This window comes from Lissotriton vulgaris, chromosome 6 (genome assembly GCF_964263255.1).
Source record: "Lissotriton vulgaris chromosome 6, aLisVul1.2, whole genome shotgun sequence".
NCBI lineage: Eukaryota > Metazoa > Chordata > Amphibia > Caudata > Salamandridae > Lissotriton > Lissotriton vulgaris.
This window is the reverse complement of record NC_141694.1, coordinates 785,343,782-785,362,253: the sequence shown is the minus strand read 5'-3', so window position 1 is coordinate 785,362,253 and position 18,472 is coordinate 785,343,782. Positions and strand designations below refer to the sequence as shown.

At 48.9% G+C, this 18,472-nt stretch overlaps 1 protein-coding gene across 4 annotated transcripts in view; it reads right to left on the bottom strand.

Annotated features, from left to right (window-relative positions):
* CEP43 (centrosomal protein 43) overlaps positions 1–18,472 on the bottom strand; it is a 300,006-nt gene that overhangs the window by 190,886 nt on the left and 90,648 nt on the right. For all 4 annotated transcript variants that reach the window (XM_086926811.1, XM_086926812.1, XM_086926809.1 and 1 more), the window contains exon 5: positions 1,238–1,326. In XM_086926811.1, coding sequence (XP_086782937.1) covers positions 1,238–1,326 — 89 coding nt within the window. The remainder of the gene's footprint in view (positions 1–1,237; positions 1,327–18,472) is intronic.

Here is an 18,472-nt window from a genome sequence, read left to right as displayed (position 1 = left end):
TTAATAAAAAAAAAAAAAATTAAAAACTATTGTACCCATTTATTTTCACCATCAATTGTGAATATTTTTCCCCCCACATCTTCAAGTAAGCAGTGGTTTTTGCAATTCTTCATTCTTAAGGTTAACTGAAAGCTTATTTCTTTGATGGAATATTGGTACCAATATGGACATTAAGTGATGCAGACTGCCCTAGATGCCAGTCGGCAGATGCTGACATATTACATAACTTGTGAGCATGCCCACGCTTGGGTGGGTTAATGCTCAGAGTTGGACAACTAGTGAGAGACACAATGGGCACCTCTGGATGAGACACAGCAGAGAGCTGTCTGCTAGGACTATGCCGTCGCCCGAAATCACATAAAGTACAATACCGTTTTGCAGATATGGCTGTCCTTATAGCGAAACGCGCCATCACAATGAGATGAAAATCAGCCTTCCCCCCTACGCTAGACACTTTGCACAAAGAGATGGTCCGATGGGGTGGAGCAGAGAGTGCTATCACCAGGAAAGAGGAAATCCGAGGGGGTGTGTAAAACACTCATCTCCTTGTAATAGGATCAGATGCAAGAGTCACTCAAGGCCATTGACCTCTTTACGCCCTCCGATACACCAAACAAGCTGCCCCCTCCCCCTGCCAAGTCGTAGCATAGTCACTCCACGCAGACTCGCATCCGATTAGGTCGCCCAACTCGAATGCCGTCCTTAAAGCATAATGACCCCTATAGGATATTTCTACAAACGAAAGGCATAACCAGGGTCTGAATAACAAGATCTAGGGGTGATCCAGCTGGGTGGGTGAGCAGTTATGAGAGGTTATGTTCTTTATGTGAATCATTTGAAAGTGTATAATTGTAACAGCTAATGTCAATGGTAGATCTTGTAATGCAAATGTACGACCAGGGATGCTGCTGATATACCTGGGTTATATCAACTGACAAGACACTGCTGAAACTGTCTATACGCCATGTCCGAAACAGTGCAACAATGTACCATTGGCTATGGTACTGTATTACTGCAACATACTATGTAAAATCAATAAATTAGGTTTAAAAAAAAAAAAGAAAAAGAAAAAGTGATGCAACAGACAATGTTTGCTGATCAGATAACATGGCTTTTTTTTCCTGCAGAAAAAAAACCCTCTAGCAAGGCCTGTACATATGACAAGAAAAAATAGTAAGCAATGTAAACGAATATCAAGCAATGCAAAAGTAATAAAATAATACTTTTCAAAACGTACCGTGTTTGTTTCAGGCTGAAACACTGCAAGTGTGAAATCAAGATTAAAGAACTGAAGGTATTCTGTGACCAGACTGGAAACTAGACGCCCTGCAAAATAAAAATGCCATCCACAGTAACCTTTCAAATGAATGATCCCTCTTTTCCACAATGCAATGGTTCAGGCACTCTAATTTGAACGGCTTATTGTTTATGTAATCGTGAGTTATTATGGCAAAATATTTTTGATGAGACCCTAAGGAGCAATTTGCTGTGCACATTACAGGAATGGCTAGTTCAATTGTATTTGCTTGATTTCACTCACATTTTGCTCAGGTATTAAAGATAACAAGCTTTGGGAAAGTAAATCAGTCTGGATTGAGTGTGCTAACGAACAAGTTACTTACCTTCGGTAATGCCTTTCCTGGTGGATACAGATTCTACCTGTGGATTTCTCACCTTTTGAACATTCAAATGAGTCAGCATTCCACTGAAACTTTTCTTTACAACTCTCCCACGTCAACAAAGACATCATAATGCCAAAGCTTTGCACACGACTCCGTGTGATGGCATTTGAACCATAAGAAGCCCTTGTCGGCGTGCTGACATCAGCTTCCACCCATTTGTTTTTCGTGCCTTCAAGGGAAACGGGGGAAAACAATAATACCCATGTATGTGGAAGCACATGGTAGGTCTCATATAAAGGACCTAAACATAGATGCACACAAGCACACACATATATATATATATGTAAAATATATATATATGTAAAATATATATATATATATATATATACACATACACTCACACACCCATAAAGATAAGCAAAATAAACCATATACAAATTTCCTTTTTTTGTGGCATATGCAGACAAGCAACGGGGAGGCAGGTGGGTCAGTGAGGAATCTACAGGTAGATACTGTATCCACCCGAGAAAATATGTGTTAAGGAAGGTAAGTAACTTGTTCTTCTGATGGATACAACTACCTATGGATTCCTCAAATTTTTAATAGAATCCTCAAGCAGTCCATCACTCAAAGGTAGGTGCCTGTCTGCATATACCAAAAACTCCTGCAAAACTGAGCGGGCAAAGTGACAGTCCCTCCTCACTTCAGAGTCTAAATAATAGTTTTCACAAAAATGTAGAGGTAGGCCCTAGTTGCCGCTGTGCAAATGTCAACCACAGGGGCATCTTTAGCCAATCCGGAAGTAGAAGCCTTAGCTGTAGCAGAATGAGATTTAATACCTTCAGGTGCTTCCTTGTTAGCCATGGCATAGCAGATCTTGATGCACAGGATAATGCACCTGGACAATGTCCTCTTATGCACTGCTTTTCTTTCCCTCTTACCTCAAACGGAGCACCCATAAGGTAGGCAAGTAGAGGTCTAGAACATGTCTCTGCCAATGCGAGAGAAGGACTGGCCTGTGAGGGAGATGGAGCGGTGGGCGCAGAGAGAGGTGAAGAAGTTCTGCATACCATACCCTTCAAGGCCAATCCGTGGCTACTAATACGACTTGGGCCCGGTCCTGGCAAATCTTCCTCAGAACGGGCAGAATCAAGGGTTTGGCGGGAAACAGCTGGGCACATCAGTCCAATTGAAACGTGCCCCCAAGTGCTCCCTGCAATTGATACTTAAGGCTGCAGAACAACGGGCAGTGTCCTTTCTCTTAAGTGGGAAACAGGTCTGAGGGATCCCCCATTTCTCGAAAATGTATTGTACCCCTTCCGGATTGAGATGCCACTCGTGATCAGCAGAACAATGTCAACTGAGTCTGTCCGCATGCACATTCATGAGTCCGGCCAAATGATTTGCCAAGAAGCAAACCTGATGATCCTAAACCCAGGACCAGATTCACAGAGTCTCTCTGCTGAGAGGATATGATCCTACTCCTCTCCGTTTGGTAATGTACCACATTATGGTAATATTGTCTGTCAAAACTTGAACTGACCGACAGCAAAGGGAAGGGAGGAAGGCCTTGAGAGCCAGATGGATCACCAGCAATTCCAGAAGATTGATATGCAACAATATTTCCTCTGGAGACCAAGGACCTTTGATTTCCAGCTCCACCAGATGAGCTACTCCCACTAGCATGGAGGCATCCGTTATCACTGTGGCCACAGGAGGAGGAAGGTGAAACAGCTTCCCTTGAGACAGGTTGCCTGACACACTCAACCGCTGTAGATCCGCTGCAGCGTGTCCGGAGATTCTGACTAACGCCTCAAGATCTCCGTGGTATTGAAAGCACTGCCTGCAGAAGCACCACTAAAGAGCCCTTATATGCCAGAGTGCATGGTTGACAAACAGAATGAGGGAAAGCTAACAGACTGAGCAGGCGCAAGACCTACAGGACTGGAACAAACGCTCAATTCCGAAACAGCAGAATCATACCCTGAATCTCAAGAAGCCTCTGGGGAGGCTGGGAGGCTCGTAGTGTCCAGTACTCCCCCTGCGAACAGTGTGCGCTAAGAAGGGTATAGGTGAGATTTGGGTACGTTGATAGTAAATACCAGATTGAACAACAACTGAGTTGTCAACTGCAACTGCAAATGATGCAACGCCACCTCTGGAGGCTTTATTCAGCCCATCATCCAAGTAAGGGAGTACTCGGATCACCCACTTTGAGACACACTGCGACCACTGCCATCACCTTCTTGAAGACTTGAGGTGCAGAAGTAAGCCCAAACTGAAGGACAGTGATAAAAAGGTGGGAAACCCAATATACCCTTGGAGGCTTAGGCAGATAAGCTAATAATAGGTAAAAGTGCCTTCAAGGGATTTTATTAGCTTATCTTAGGTGAATGTTGTACCAAGATATTCACTTGTGCGTTAAGCCCCAATTGGTAGCTAATCAATGAACAATCAATAAATCAATGAGGATATTAGAAACATAAATATTCAACAACAAAACATTTACAGACACTGGTATGTCTTCTTTTCAAAAGGTACACTTTTGTTGTATGTAAACAGAATTAAACAAAGGATACATTAGAATACAACAAAACAACATGTTAGAGGATGTATAGATCAACCTACAAATCATAAGTGTAAACATCTATTCCAAATAAAAATGGAGAAGGAAGTGAATCTGAAAAGACAGAAAACAATTCCTAAAGAGCAACAAATGCTAAGAAAATAGAGGCATCAGTCGACGTTTCAGTCTGTTGTGGCAGATTTGTCCGTCAGACCTTCTTCAGTATTCACCGCTCAACCTGAATATGTCAGCTACACGCCATCAAACACTCCATCAAAAAACAAGTGCGCACGCGGTCACGAGAACTGGACCCGGAGTCGCTGGCAAAAAAAGACCTTCATGAGTCCTTGTGCGTACCGCACATCCTGCATAATCCCAAACACCATCTTAAGCAGGCCATGGGCCGCGCAGCCCTTCATAAGATCTTAGCCTACAGACTACATCCGCTACCTCTTGAACTATATGCCTTCGGCACGGTCGGCTCGGGAGTCCGGGAATGCAGGCTCTGCAGGTACAAACGTGAGTCACTGGCTCACCTACTATTCTGCTGCCCGGCCCTGCGCATGGCCCAGTCTCTATCTCAGGCCAATTCTAAGACAATCAGGAATCCGCACCGCAAAGGAGGCGACCATCCATCTCTACACCTTGACAACGGTAAAGCACAGTGCCTCCTTCGGAAAGTTCATTCACCAGACACGATCCTTGCTGATGGCCCCGGAGGGCCTGCCCTTATAGTGACTTTGCAGACCCAGGCCACAATATGAACCTTATTCATCGTAACCCCAGCCCCCAGGGCGGCACAAACTCCCTTGGTTTTAATTTTTGTAACTTTGTAACCTTGTACTTTGTTTTTAATGTAATGGTTTTGAGTAACCAAACAATAATGGGGGGGAGTGGCCGAGGCGTTAAGATGGCGGTCGCACTCTAAGAGTGCTCCTGACCTCCTACGTCATCCACCTCACATCCGCCCCTTTGCAGCTGCCATCGGACCCTCTAAGCTGCTCACAGAGGTTCCCTGACCTGCCTGCATCGCTTTGATCCCTGTTGCTGGTAGTTTTAGGCTCCCGCCGCCTGGATCCAACCTCCCTCCTCCCGGGGCATAGAAACTGCAAAATGGCAGCCTCCACGGAGCTTCACCAGTGGCCCTATTGCCTCTGCCCTGGCGCTCACCCGCCTGGCTCCCCCTTGCTGCTGTGGAGTGACGTAAGTGCCTGACTGGAATCCGCTTGTCTTTTCCTCTGTCTGAGACACCCTGAAGCTGCATCTCTGTGTCAGCGCCTACCTGCGACGCCCGAGGCCGCGCTTGGGGGATCGCTTTACGGCTTGAGGTGACCCGGGAGAGCAGAGGTGGCAGACTCGGCCCTTGGCGTGGACTTCTATTGTTGGGGGCTACAATTGCTCCGCAGCTTGCTGTCGCATCACTATTGTTGCTCTGTTGCCACTCTTGGCCCTGTCTGGGCCCCCCTGCTCTTCATGGACCGAGGCAGTGCGGCGGATACGCCATGGCTCCCGGGGATCGCTGGCCTCTGAGAACGGCGGGAGGCCCCCCGTGACCTTCACCTACTGCCTCCCCGTGAGTGGGGTGGGGGGTGAGGATCGGCAGCTGTGTCGGGTGGCGGTGATGAGGGATGCAGTCGCCGCTCCTGCCCCCCACCCTCCCTCCCTTCCTCTGTGACTTATCCCCACTTCCCCCTTTTGCCTGCACCGGCCTGTTAGTGGGGGGGGCCCAGCCCAGGATCTTCTCACCAGCACTTGCTTGAGGACAGGGGAATCGCTGGACACTTTCCACCCTCCTGGATCTGCCTACAACCTGGTGCTTGGAGGGCGCGATCCGCCCTCGGGCACCTCCGGCGATTATCGCCAGACCCCTGCACTGGATTGGGCCTTGCCCAACTGCGTTGTGAAATAACAGACCGGCTCCCTGGTACCCCCTCATCATTAACTCACTGTGGCCTACCTTGAGACTGGGAGGTGGTGCCATCCTGTGTCGACTGTCGCATCGGACGGAGGTGGGAGAGAGGTTCGCGACTCGTGCTGGTCGACCCCAGAGGCTCGCGGGGACCTGGGGGGTTTGGTCTGGACGCCCAGACCCGGGTATTGACGGTCTGGGTGCCGGCTCCTTCCCCCTTTGGGACCCTTGACTGCCCCTTCAGCGGCTGCCCCCCCCCCCACACTCTTGGGCAGGGACCGTGCCCTGAAGACAACTGCCCCACAGACCCAAACGAAAATGGACCAATACACCACCAATGACCGGGATCCTGGAGGTGGGTGCGTCCAATAACCCTGCCCCCGCGGGGGGGAGATCTCTCCACTATCCTCCAAGCTATTGGTGTGTCGCAGGTCTCGGTGGAGAACAAGATTAGCCAGGTAAGGGTGGACATGGCCCTCCTTCGTCAGGGCCTGCGCAACGCCACGGCCCAGATCTCGGGGACAAAATCGCGCATCTCCACAGTCGAAGATGATAAAAGCCAAGTCAAGATCAAAGTGGCCCGCCCCCAAACTCAGACCTCGGAACTCCACCGTTGGGCCGAAGACGCCGAAAACAGGTCAAGGAGGCACAACCTGCACCTCATAGGATTTTCCGAGGGGGCTGAACAGGGTCAAACGGACACATATGTGGAGACCTGGGTGAGATCCTGGATGCACAAGGAGTTCCTCTCCCCATGGTTTGCGGACGAGTGTGCCCATCGCTTCCTAACTCCACGGCCTCCCATGGGGGCTTCATCCCAGCCCATCATCTTGAGGGTCCTCAACGACAGGGACAGGGACAGGGACAGGGACGCTATCCTTAGAACGGCGAGGACACAAGGCCTAGTGGTTTATCAAAATATTAAGATCATGCTTTTCCCAGACTATACCAAGGAGGTACAGGCCCAACGACCAACTTATGACTATGTCAAACAGAAGCTCCGTAACCTGGGTCTTCACTATGGCCTCCTCTTTCCAGCCCGACTCAGAGTTGCATTTCAAGACAAGGCACTCTTTTTCGATACCCCCCAGGCGGCCTGTACTTGGCTCACGGAGGAGCGCCCTCTCCGGACCCGTCCTGCCTCCCCCCCTGCTCGACGGGAGCCTACGCAACCTCATCCGACCCTTCCCAAGCCACAGCGATATCATGCGGGTTCCCACAAGAAGGGTGACCGGTGTGGTGGGGCCTCCCGATCACCGAATGCAGTGTCCCAATTGCTCATTACCTCTGAAATACCTCGGCTGACTGGGACACACAGCCTGAATGGTTCCTTGATTGATCTAAGCCGGATCCCAGACCCCTCTGAGACACTGCGCCCTGCCATATCTGACTCAGACTACTCAAGGAGCCCTGCACTTCGAGGATCTGGGGAGGACAACGGAGTCTGACACCTCGGGCCCACCAGCTTAGAGTCCATAATTCTGTTTTTTAATTGTTCCTACAGCTGTTAAAGTTATCATATCCGTCTCCATGGAGGGGTCCATCTCTGCCACGCTCATGCTCCGCTAACCGTTTTAGCTTGGCACTCAGACTTATTTGCATTTCTGTTTTGTTGTTTTCCTTTTCAGGGCAACAGATGCTTCAATTTCAGAAGTGTATTGTGAGGGGTATTGGGTAGCAGGGGGGGTGGGAAGACCGTTATCTCCCGATTGTCTATTGTTTTTGGCACCCTTCGGGCCAATGCTTTTTGTTTTTCATGGCCGCTTTCTATGCACACACGCCACCAATGACAGCACAACACCTATCAGACCACACAAGCTCTATCCCCGCGCCCTGGCTATGGGATGTTACCTCCCTTGGGACCTGGGTTTACCCGCACTGTTCCACACACACCACCCACTCTGATGACGGCCACCCTTAATAGACCCCTCCACATTTTGTTGTGGAAAGTCAGTGGCCTACTAGACTGTATAAAGCGAACCGCTGTTCTTCGCAGTGCCCAACGCCAGGTGCCCGACATCTTCTTTCTACAGGAAACACACTTTCTGGGAACTCATTGTACCTTCCTTGCCTGTTAGGGGTTTGGCATTCTGGTTTCACACGGGGCTCCCGGGGAGTGGCCATACTGATTTGCAGTTGTCTCCCCTTTACTTTGATACAGGCCGAGACTGACGGACAGGGCCTCTACAGATCTTTGTACTGGGGTGAATGCAAGACATTGTTCTGCATTCTGTCAATCAACTGTGTTTTTTGCAATGTTCACCCCGAGTGGGCTGGGTATGCTCAGACGTGAGTCCCAGGCTCTCCACACCACTGGAGTCAAGTTATCCAGGCTGAAGAAGGCTGATAGCCAGAAACTGGTCCTTGGATGCTTGATTCCGGTCTGGGAAAGACATGGCTTGGTAGTTCGGGCTGGACTGTTCCCATGAGGCGCAGGGTCAAGGCTGATTTGCATATAGCCATTGTCTGACCTAGGGTGGTGTGGAGTGCAAAAATCGATGGATTTAGGCCCAGATCTTTGTACTGGGGTGAATGTAAGACATTGTTCCGCATTCTGTCCATCAACTGTGTTTTTTGCAATTTTCAACCCGAGTGGGCTGGGTATGCTCAGACGCGAGTCCCAGGCTCTCCACAACACTGGAGTCAAGCTATCCAGGCTGAAGAAGGCTGATAGCCAGAAACTGGTCCTTGGATGCTTGATTCCGGTCTGGGAAAGACATGGCTTGGTAGTTCGGGCTGGACTGTTCCCATGAGGCACAGGGTCAAGGCTGATTTGCATATAGCCATTGTCTGACCTAGGGTGGTGTGGAGTGCAAAAATCGATGGATTTAGGCCCAGATCTTTGTACTGGGGTGAATGTAAGACATTGTTCTGCATTCTGTCCATCAACTGTGTTTTTTGCAATGTAGCCTTGACTGGCAGGATCGAGGGTCATCTTCTTAATCTCTTTTGTGTATACATTACCCTGCCACAATGCCCTCTGCCCTTCGACGTCTTAGCTAGTAGTCTCCACCTTCTCTCAGGGTCTGACTGTCATCTGCGGCAACTTCAAAACTGTTATGCAACCGCCTCGCCACACGACAGGTGCTCCCTCTGCGTCCCGTCTTGCCTCTACTAAGCGCTTTTGTGATTGGTCCGTCCTAGGTCTCTGCGACGCTTGGAGGGTGTGTAACCCCCGGAGAGAACTATATACTCACACGTCGGCGGCCCACCATACTCACTTCTGTATTGACCTGCTCCTGTTGCCGGCCATCGACTGTCAGCTGGTGTCCAGGGTTAGTTTTTTGCCCAGAGGTATCTCAGACCACTCCCCTGTCTCCCTTCGTCTCAGGAGTTCCACCGGTGGAGTCCGTACGAATTGGCGGATGAACGCTTCGTTTCTGCAAGATGCAGAATTCGACGAAACCCTCGGGCAGGAACTGCGGCAATACGTGTTGATCAATAAAGGATCAGTCCCCTCGCCGGGTACATTGTGGGAGGCCAGCAAGGCCACTATAGGAGGTGTGGCTAGAGGCTTGATCCACGCGAAGCGCACGGCTCAGACGGCCTGCCTTGTGCAGTTCGAGGGCCGCGCTGCACAAGTGGAAACAGCCCAGGCTTCTGCCGAAAGCCCTGACTACACCACACAGCTCACAATGCTCCTCGAGGAGTTCTTTCAGATCTCTCTGGAATCTGCCAAAATGCATGCTATGACGCTCCTCAGTGGCACGCGTATACCGTTGGGGTGACAAAAATGGCAAATTACTCCATAACCTAGTCTCGTACCCCAAAGCGAATCACATAATCTCAGAGGTCCGCAATGACCTCCGGCAGACTCCCTGGGTGCATTGTTGTCAGAGACAAGGACCCAACAGCCTCGTCTTCCCCAGGCGGTCTCGGAGACTCTGGACCTCCCCCTTACCCCGGAGGAGATACATGGGGCCATTTCACTCTTGCATTCCGGTAAGACGCTGGATGGCTATCCTCAAGAATACTACACGACCTACAGTGACTTGTTGGTTCCGCACTTAGTGGATCTGTTCCAACATGTGGTGGACACAGGGTCCTTTCCACCAGAGACTGACGTGGCAACTATTGTGGTTCTTACGAATACACAATTGCCTTCCCTTGCCTGTGCGGACTATCGCCCCATTTCCCTCATTAATACCGAGTGGAAAATCTTTGTCACTGCCTTGGCCTAACGTCTCCGCCCCCTCTTGCATGACTTGGTCCACCCAGACCAATCTGGATTTATGCCTGCACGGGGTACCCGGCATTGCATACGCTGTCTCCACCTTGCCCTCGCACACCGCCATCATGTCACTCCATACTTGACCCTACTTTTCATTGATTTTGAAAAAGCATTGGATTCTTTTGACTGGAGCTATCTGGAGGACGTGCTGGAGATGCTGGGTTTCGGCCTTCAATTTCGGAACCTCATTCGTGTTTTATACTCCAGTCCTTTGGCGAGGGTCCTAATTAATGGCATGCTCTCGGAGGCATTCCCCATCCAGAGGGGCACTCGTCAAGGCTGTCCGCTCTCACCGTTTTTAATTGCGCTAGCTATGGAGCCCCTGGCCTCTCTCATGCGCCAAGATTCCCGCATCCGGGGTTGGGCTTGGGACCCTTATCAGGTCGATAAGGTCGCCCTTTACGCCGACGACATCCTCCTTTTCCTGGGGGGCCCGAGAACTCCAGCCCACAGTGTTTGGATGCCATTTCTGCCTTTGAACAGGTCTCTGGCCTTCGGCTCAACCCGGTGAAGTCCACTCTGGTTCCCCACCACCCGTTCTGTGCCTGCTTTGATTGGCAAAAGACCATTCCTCTGGGTAGGCAGTCCTTCAAATATCTGGGGGTCTGAGTTGCCCTGCTTCCAGAACTTGAATGGGCCTCTAAATATTACGCCCCTGGCTACCAAGGCCAAGGCGGACCTCAAGCGATGGCAATCCCTTCCTCTTAATCCCCTTGGCAGAAGTGCCCTTTTTAAAATGATGGTTCTCCCCCGTTTTTAGGTTTCGCCTATTATCATTCGCTTGCGAATGTAATAGGCGAAAATTCAAGGGCTTGATCGACTAGTGAAACCACTGCGGTTTCTTCACAGTGCATGTGAGGTCACGTGACCACAAAAGCGGGTCACGTGACCACACAAGCACGAGCATCTCCCTAATCCGCCTGCCCCCACCAGGCTCTCCCGCCCCCATCCGGCTTCCCTCCGCGCATCTGCCTGCCACACTTCTTTCCTCGCACGCATTCCCGCCCCCCCCGCCAGGCTCTCCCGCCCCCATCCAGCTTCCCTTGTCTCCCTACCCGTAGTTTAATCGTTGCAAGTTTGTTGGTGTCAGGAGCTTAGAATTCCATGTTTGACTCTCGATATGATGCCATAGCTTGTTTCCTTAATTTCCACGCACTTCTCTCGTCATTTTCTGCTGCACACCTTTCCTTATCCTATCCTTATCGTAAACACAGAAACCCCCGCCCCCATCCGGCTTCCCTCCGCGCATCTGCCTGCCTGGTGCTTGTGCTCCGTCATATCAGCTAGGGTTTATACTTTGTCGGACGGAGCGCAGCGGACATCAGACTTGAAACTGGAAATGAGAAAATCTCTCTATCTCCTCTTTCTTTTCCTCTTCATTCCTTCTGTCCCTTTCCATCTTTGTGTATCCATTTCCTCTCCTTATCTTTGTTTCCTTCCTCTTCCTCTCACAATACTTTTTTTCTAATGTAAAACTAGTTTGGTTCTTTCCATACTTCTCGCACCCCGTCTTTATTTCTCATCTTTAACCCCTCGCGAAATTCACATTCTCCAAACCCAGTGGGCCGCGGGGGTCAGTACATTCCACTGTAGGTGCTAATTAAGCATTAATGACTCCCTGCTGTTGTCATAAGAGGGGAGGAGGGAGGTGCCAACTGGCCAGCGAACCGTGCTCAAACTGCAGCAGGAAGACGTTAAGATAAAAGTATGAATGCCCAAGCCTGCCATTAGGCAGGGTGCTGGCTCCTAGGGTCCGGCGCAGGCTGCAGCATCACTCTGGGACCACTTCCGACTCCCATACAGCACACACAAGTTGTAAAAACAAATATATATCACGTCGTGTCCAATACACAGTACAGGATGTCAGACACGCACCAATGGCTCATGCTGCAGGTTTCACAGGCATGGCATATAAATTAGAACAGAAGTTTGGTGGGCCTTGTTTAAGCATATGGGTATTCCATGTGTTTCCACCTATGACCGGCATATTATTTAATGTTGTAAATCAAAACTAACATGTCCCTTTCTTACGCAAAATATTAAATTCTTATTAATTCTGAACGTGTTTGCGCTTTCCAAAAAATTGCCTTCGGCACTGCGCTCAAAGGTGGATTCATTGTCTGAACAGTAAAATACGAAACACATATGTACATCTCGGGGATGTACCCCGCTTTCACACAGTTCAATCCAAATGTTGTTCTTTTTGTATTACATGAACGTCAATCCCATAGTTGGTGACAACCTATAATCAAACTCAAATGGTTGTCCTCAGGACAGATCAACCGTTTGGTTTAATGCCTCCATACTGGATACATTCATTAGCCAGATTGTCCAACCAAGTGTCACTTCAGGGTTCACGGTTCGAGAAGGACCAATCCTTCGTCCATTCTCAAAGCTGCGTCCAAACCTCTCTGCCCACGGATCGCAACAGAAACCGGAACACTTCACCGGATTACCACCAGTCTTCCACGCAGACTGGGTAATGGATCCAATATTGAGGGGGAGGGGGTTGGGTTAAACCAAAGTTGATCTGCCTTGAGAGACAATTTGATTTATATTTTGGACTGAAAAATCGACACTAACTCTGAGATTGTCCTTCATATATTTAATTACAAGAAGGAACATGATTTGGATTGAACGTTTCAACGGTGTGAAAACAGAGGCCGTCCCAGAGTCAAATTTTATTGTTCACAATTTTTTCCCCTATGAGCACTGCGTCGTCTGCACTTTTTTGTGAAGCATGATGACAACCGTAGGGGTAAATAAGAATATAATCTTTCAGATATGAAATGGTCTTCTTCGTTTTGACTTACATCGTTAAAATGCAGATCACAGGTGCAGACATATTGAATGCAGCAGTGCTATTCATTTCAATTTGTTATTGTTTTCAATACAAAACAGATGTCCAGAGAAGCAATAATAGAACGTATCAATGATCTGAGGACATAGTAATATAATTGGGGAGAAACGACTCATACATATACTTTTGGTCACATGATATTCAGAAAGCTTCTCTGGTCACACAACTAAGGAAACGAGAGAACAGAGGATAAAGGAGGACAGGAAAAGAAAAGACGCGAGGCCTGGTGTGGGCGTAACTGCCTACATGTAAGAGTGCAAGAGGCTAAAATGTGAATGCACCTGTGTTTAAGAGACCTGTGGAACTTCCGTTCTAATTTATATCTTGATGCCGGTACGCAGATATGTCAGCAACAGATGTAGGCATTCTTTACATGCATTTCACTTGTCGCTGTAAAACTCTACTTTCGCCTCGATTATAGTGTTTCACCTTGAAAAAACAGTGGCACTGTTAGAGTTGGTGGCACCCAGCAGAAAACAGGCGCAAGGACTTCACACTACCTAAAATACATGGGGTGGGCCGGCAATCGCCATTTACTACATGCACACGAAACAAGCACTGGCAACACCAACAGGTCTGACGTTGTTCTGACTTTGCTAAATCTTACATTTTTATATATAGACAAATGACACACAAGCGGCCAGGTAGCAGTGTTGGAGAAACTGCCAATCCCTCACCCAATCAATGCAAGCGTGGTCTAAAATACACAATTGATATTTTTTTGTAATGTAGAAGCACTGTAGCCTGCATGAAGACTCCTGGCCTGTATATTTTTTTTTGCGGGGGTGGTTATGAAGGTGGCAACTGCACGTGAATTATGCCCCGCTTCAGCTTTGATACCAAAATGAGCACGCCGGTTTCCTACCGTGCATTTTCTTTAACTTCCATTATTCTGTAAGGCTGCGGTAAGGAGCAGTTTCTTGGGTGGGTTCAAGGTTCTGTTTTGTGTTATCTGTCAGTGACCAAGCTTACTGTGGTAAAACAAACCCATGGCACTGCACACATTACCTTGCTACTAGCCTCAATTCGTTATGCCCGGTGTTCTATTTGTTTTAAGCACAGAGGAATGTACTGACGCAAACACACTTAAACAATGCACTCGCAGCCTGGGTTCTGTGGATCCGCCTAAACCGCTGCAGCGGAGACTGCTTTCCCGTGGGCCGTTTTTGAAGTGAGTGGAAAAGAAATCCCCAGGCGTAAAATGGGGATTTCAGATGCCATCGCCAACTTTTATTAAGGGTGTCGGGCGGCTTTCATCGCGTATAAGCGCAGGTTCGCGGCCGGCTGGGGGCAGTGTTCTTGTTGGTCACGTGGAGCCCACACCGTCTATAGTCTACCCTCGCTGTGACTCGAACTCTGCTCTATAAACTGCGTCAGGAAACACGGCACGAAGTCAACCAAAAAAAAAGCACAGGCGTTGCCAATAGGTTTCGCATTTGGAAAGTTGGAGCTATTGCTTTTGTAAATGACATTTTATATTTGTATATCGTTATTGGCATTGTCAATAACAATATATAAATATAAAATGTCATTTACAAAACCAATAGCTCCAACTTTCCAAATGCGAAACCTATTGGCAACGCCAGTGCTTGTTTATATATTCTACAAAATATAACCTTTCCCCTCCCGGGGAGCTAGTTCCATGAGATCAACGACTTACTTACCTGGTTTTTATGGGGGGGGGGGGGGGGGAGACCGCAAATGTCCCTGGCACACTGCCGCATACCTCCTTATGACGGGGGCATGGGTGTGACCAATCTTCACCTTTTCTATCTGGCCACAAGACTCATCGTGGTTCATGACTGGTTCGCAGGCGGCTGGTCTGATCGGCCATACCATGTGGAGCACCGATCGATGACTTTCCACAACTCCAAGCCTGCTTGTATGGGGCCCCCATACCACAAGTCCTCCGCCCCCATCACTAGGACGGTCCTACTGGCTTGGAACACTGCCTTGCACCACACGAAATAGGATGGGAAACTTACCCAACAGACACCCCTATGGCATGAATCTTTGCTGCGGGAGGCCTCGACTCTCCGGGACTTCCGTCGGAGGACCCACATTGGGATCTTGCTTCTTGGGGACGTCTGGGTTGGGGACCACATCAGAACCTTTGCAGACTTGCAGCAGCGCTTCTCCCTCCATTCCTCCCAATTTTACAAATACCTACAGCTTAGGCATGCCCTCAGGGTGCACATTCCGTCGCCCACCTTCCTCCCTGAATATTCCCCTCGATACCTAAATGATGATGGGGAACCTAGGTAGAGGAGGGGTGTTGAGGATTTATCGCTCCCTCGTGAACAATGGCCCGCAACCCCAGATTCACTGCGTGCCCGCTGGGAGGGTTGATTGGGCCCATTAGAGGATGCGGACTGGAGAGACACTCTTATGGCCCCAAGACCTTGACGACCTCCTCCAAATTGTGTGTAATCCAACTCTACTATTTACACATATCATTCCTTACCCCTGCGCGTCTATATAGAGCCCGACTGCGGCCCTCCCTAACCTGTACACGATGCAATCACGCCCCAGCTTACTTTTATCACATGATCTGGTAATGCCCTGTCCTTGCACCATTCTGGGCGGATGTGGAACTGGAACTTACGCAGACCCTGGGGTGGACAGTTCCCCACGACCCATTACACCCGATTCTAGTGTGTTTGATGGCCTGGATGGCTCTCGGGCTGACAAGCGCTTCCTTGGGACTGCAGTGGCGGTGGCAAAACGTGACATCCCGGCACTCTGGTCTCAGGCCAAGTCCCCTACTATACGGAAGTGGAGCTGTCCTGATCTATTCGGAAAGATTTGGGGTAAGTGGTTCAATCTATTGTCCTGAGGGGTGTGTGTGTTTTATGAATCGTGATAACTTCGTACCAGACTCTATCCTGAAGAATGATTTACAGGTGTCTGTCATCTTCCTTGCTGCTTGCTTGAACGGGTCTCTGGCCTTCGGCTCAACCCGGTGAAGTCCACTCTGGTTCCCCACCACCCGTTCTGTGCCTGCTTCGATTGGCAAAAGACCATTCCTCTGGGTAGGCAGTCCTTCAAATATCTGGGGGTCTGAGTTGCCCTGCTTCCAGAACTTGAATGGGCCTCTAAATATTACGCCCCTGGCTACCAAGGCCAAGGCGGACCTCAAGCGATGGCAATCCCTTCCTCTTAATCCCCTTGGCAGAAGTGCCCTTTTTAAAATGATGGTTCTCCCCCGTTTTTAGGTTTCGCCTATTATCATTCGCTTGCGAATGTAATAGGCGAAAATTCAAGGGCTTGATCGACTAGTGAAACCACTGCGGTTTCTTCACAGTGCATGTGAGGTCACGTGACCACAAAAGCGGGTCACGTGACCACACAAGCACGAGCATCTCCCTAATCCGCCTGCCCCCACCAGGCTCTCCCGCCCCCATCCGGCTTCCCTCCGCGCATCTGCCTGCCACACTTCTCCCCTCGCACGCATTCCCGCCCCCCCCCGCCAGGCTCTCCCGCCCCCATCCAGCTTTCCTTGCCTCCCTACCCGTAGTTTAATCGTTGCAAGTCTGTTGGTGTCAGGAGCTTAGAATTCCATGCTTGACTCTCGGTATGATGCCATTGCTCGTTTCCTTAATTTCCACGCACTTCTCTCGTCATTTTCTGCTGCACACCTTTCCTTATCCTATCCTTATCGTAAACACAGAAACCCCCGCCCCCATCCGGCTTCCCTCCGCGCATCTGCCTGCCTGGTGCTTGTGCTCCGTCATATCAGCTAGGGTTTATATTTTGTCGGACGGAGCGCAGCGGACATCAGACTTGAAACTGGAAATGAGAAAATCTCTCTATCTCCTCTTTCTTTTCCTCTTCATTCCTTCTGTCCCTTTCCATCTTTGTGTATCCATTTCCTCTCCTTATCTTTGTTTCCTTCATCTTCCTCTCACAATAGTTTTTTTCTAATGTAAAACTGGTTTGGTTCTTTCCATACTTCTCGCACCCCGTCTTTATTTCTCATCTTTAACCCCTCGCGAAATTCACATTCTCCAAACCCAGTGGGCCGCGGGGGTCAGTACATTCCACTGTAGGTGCTAATTAAGCATTAATGACTCCCTGCTGTTGTCATAAGAGGGAGGTGCCAACTGGCCAGCGAACCGTGCTCAAACTGCAGCAGGAAGACGTTAAGATAAAAGTACGAATGCCCAAGCCTGCCATTAGGCAGGGTGCTGGCTCCTAGGGTCCGGCGCAGGCCGCAGCATCACTCTGGGACCACTTCCGACTCCCATACAGCACACACAAGTTGTAAAAACAAATATATATCACGTCGTGTCCAATACACAGTACAGGATGTCAGACACGCACCAATGGCTCATGCTGCAGGTTTCACAGGCATGGCATATAAATTAGAACAGAAGTTCGGTGGGCCTTGTTTAAGCATATCGGTATTCCATGTGTTTCCACCTATGACCGGCATATTATTTAATGTTGTAAATCAAAACTAACATGTCCCTTTCTTACGCAAAATATTAAATTCTTATTAATTCTGAACGTGTTTGCGCTTTCCAAAAAATTGCCTTCGGCACTGCGCTCAAAGGTGGATTCATTGTCTGAACAGTAAAATACGAAAAACATATCTACATCTCGGGGATGTACCCCGCTTTCACACAGTTCAATCCAAATGTTGTTCTTTTTGTATTACATGAACGTCAATCCCATAGTTGGTGACAACCTATAATCAAACTCAAATGGTTGTCCTCAGGACAGATCAACCGTTTGGTTTAATGCCTCCATACTGGATACATTCATTAGCCAGATTGTCCAACCAAGTGTCACTTCAGGGTTCACGGTTCGAGAAGGACCAATCCTTCGTCAATTCTCAAAGCTGCGTCCAAACCTCTCTGCCCACGGATCGCAACAGAAACCGGAACACTTCACCGGATTACCACCAGTCTTCCACGCAGACTGGGTAATGGATCCAATATTGAGGGGGAGGGGGTTGGGTTAAACCAAAGTTGATCTGCCTTGAGAGACAATTTGATTTATATTTTGGACTGAAAAATCGACACTAACTCTGAGATTGTCCTTCATATAATTAATTACAAGAAGGAACATGATTTGGATTGAACGTTTCAACGGTGTGAAAACAGAGGCCGTCCCAGAGTCAAATTTTATTGTTCACAATTTTTTCCCCTATGAGCACTGCGTCGTCCGCACTTTTTTGTGAAGCATGATGACAACCGTAGGGGTAAATAAAAATATAATCTTTCAGATATGAAATGGTCTTCTTCGTTTTGACTTACATCGTTAAAATGCAGATCACAGG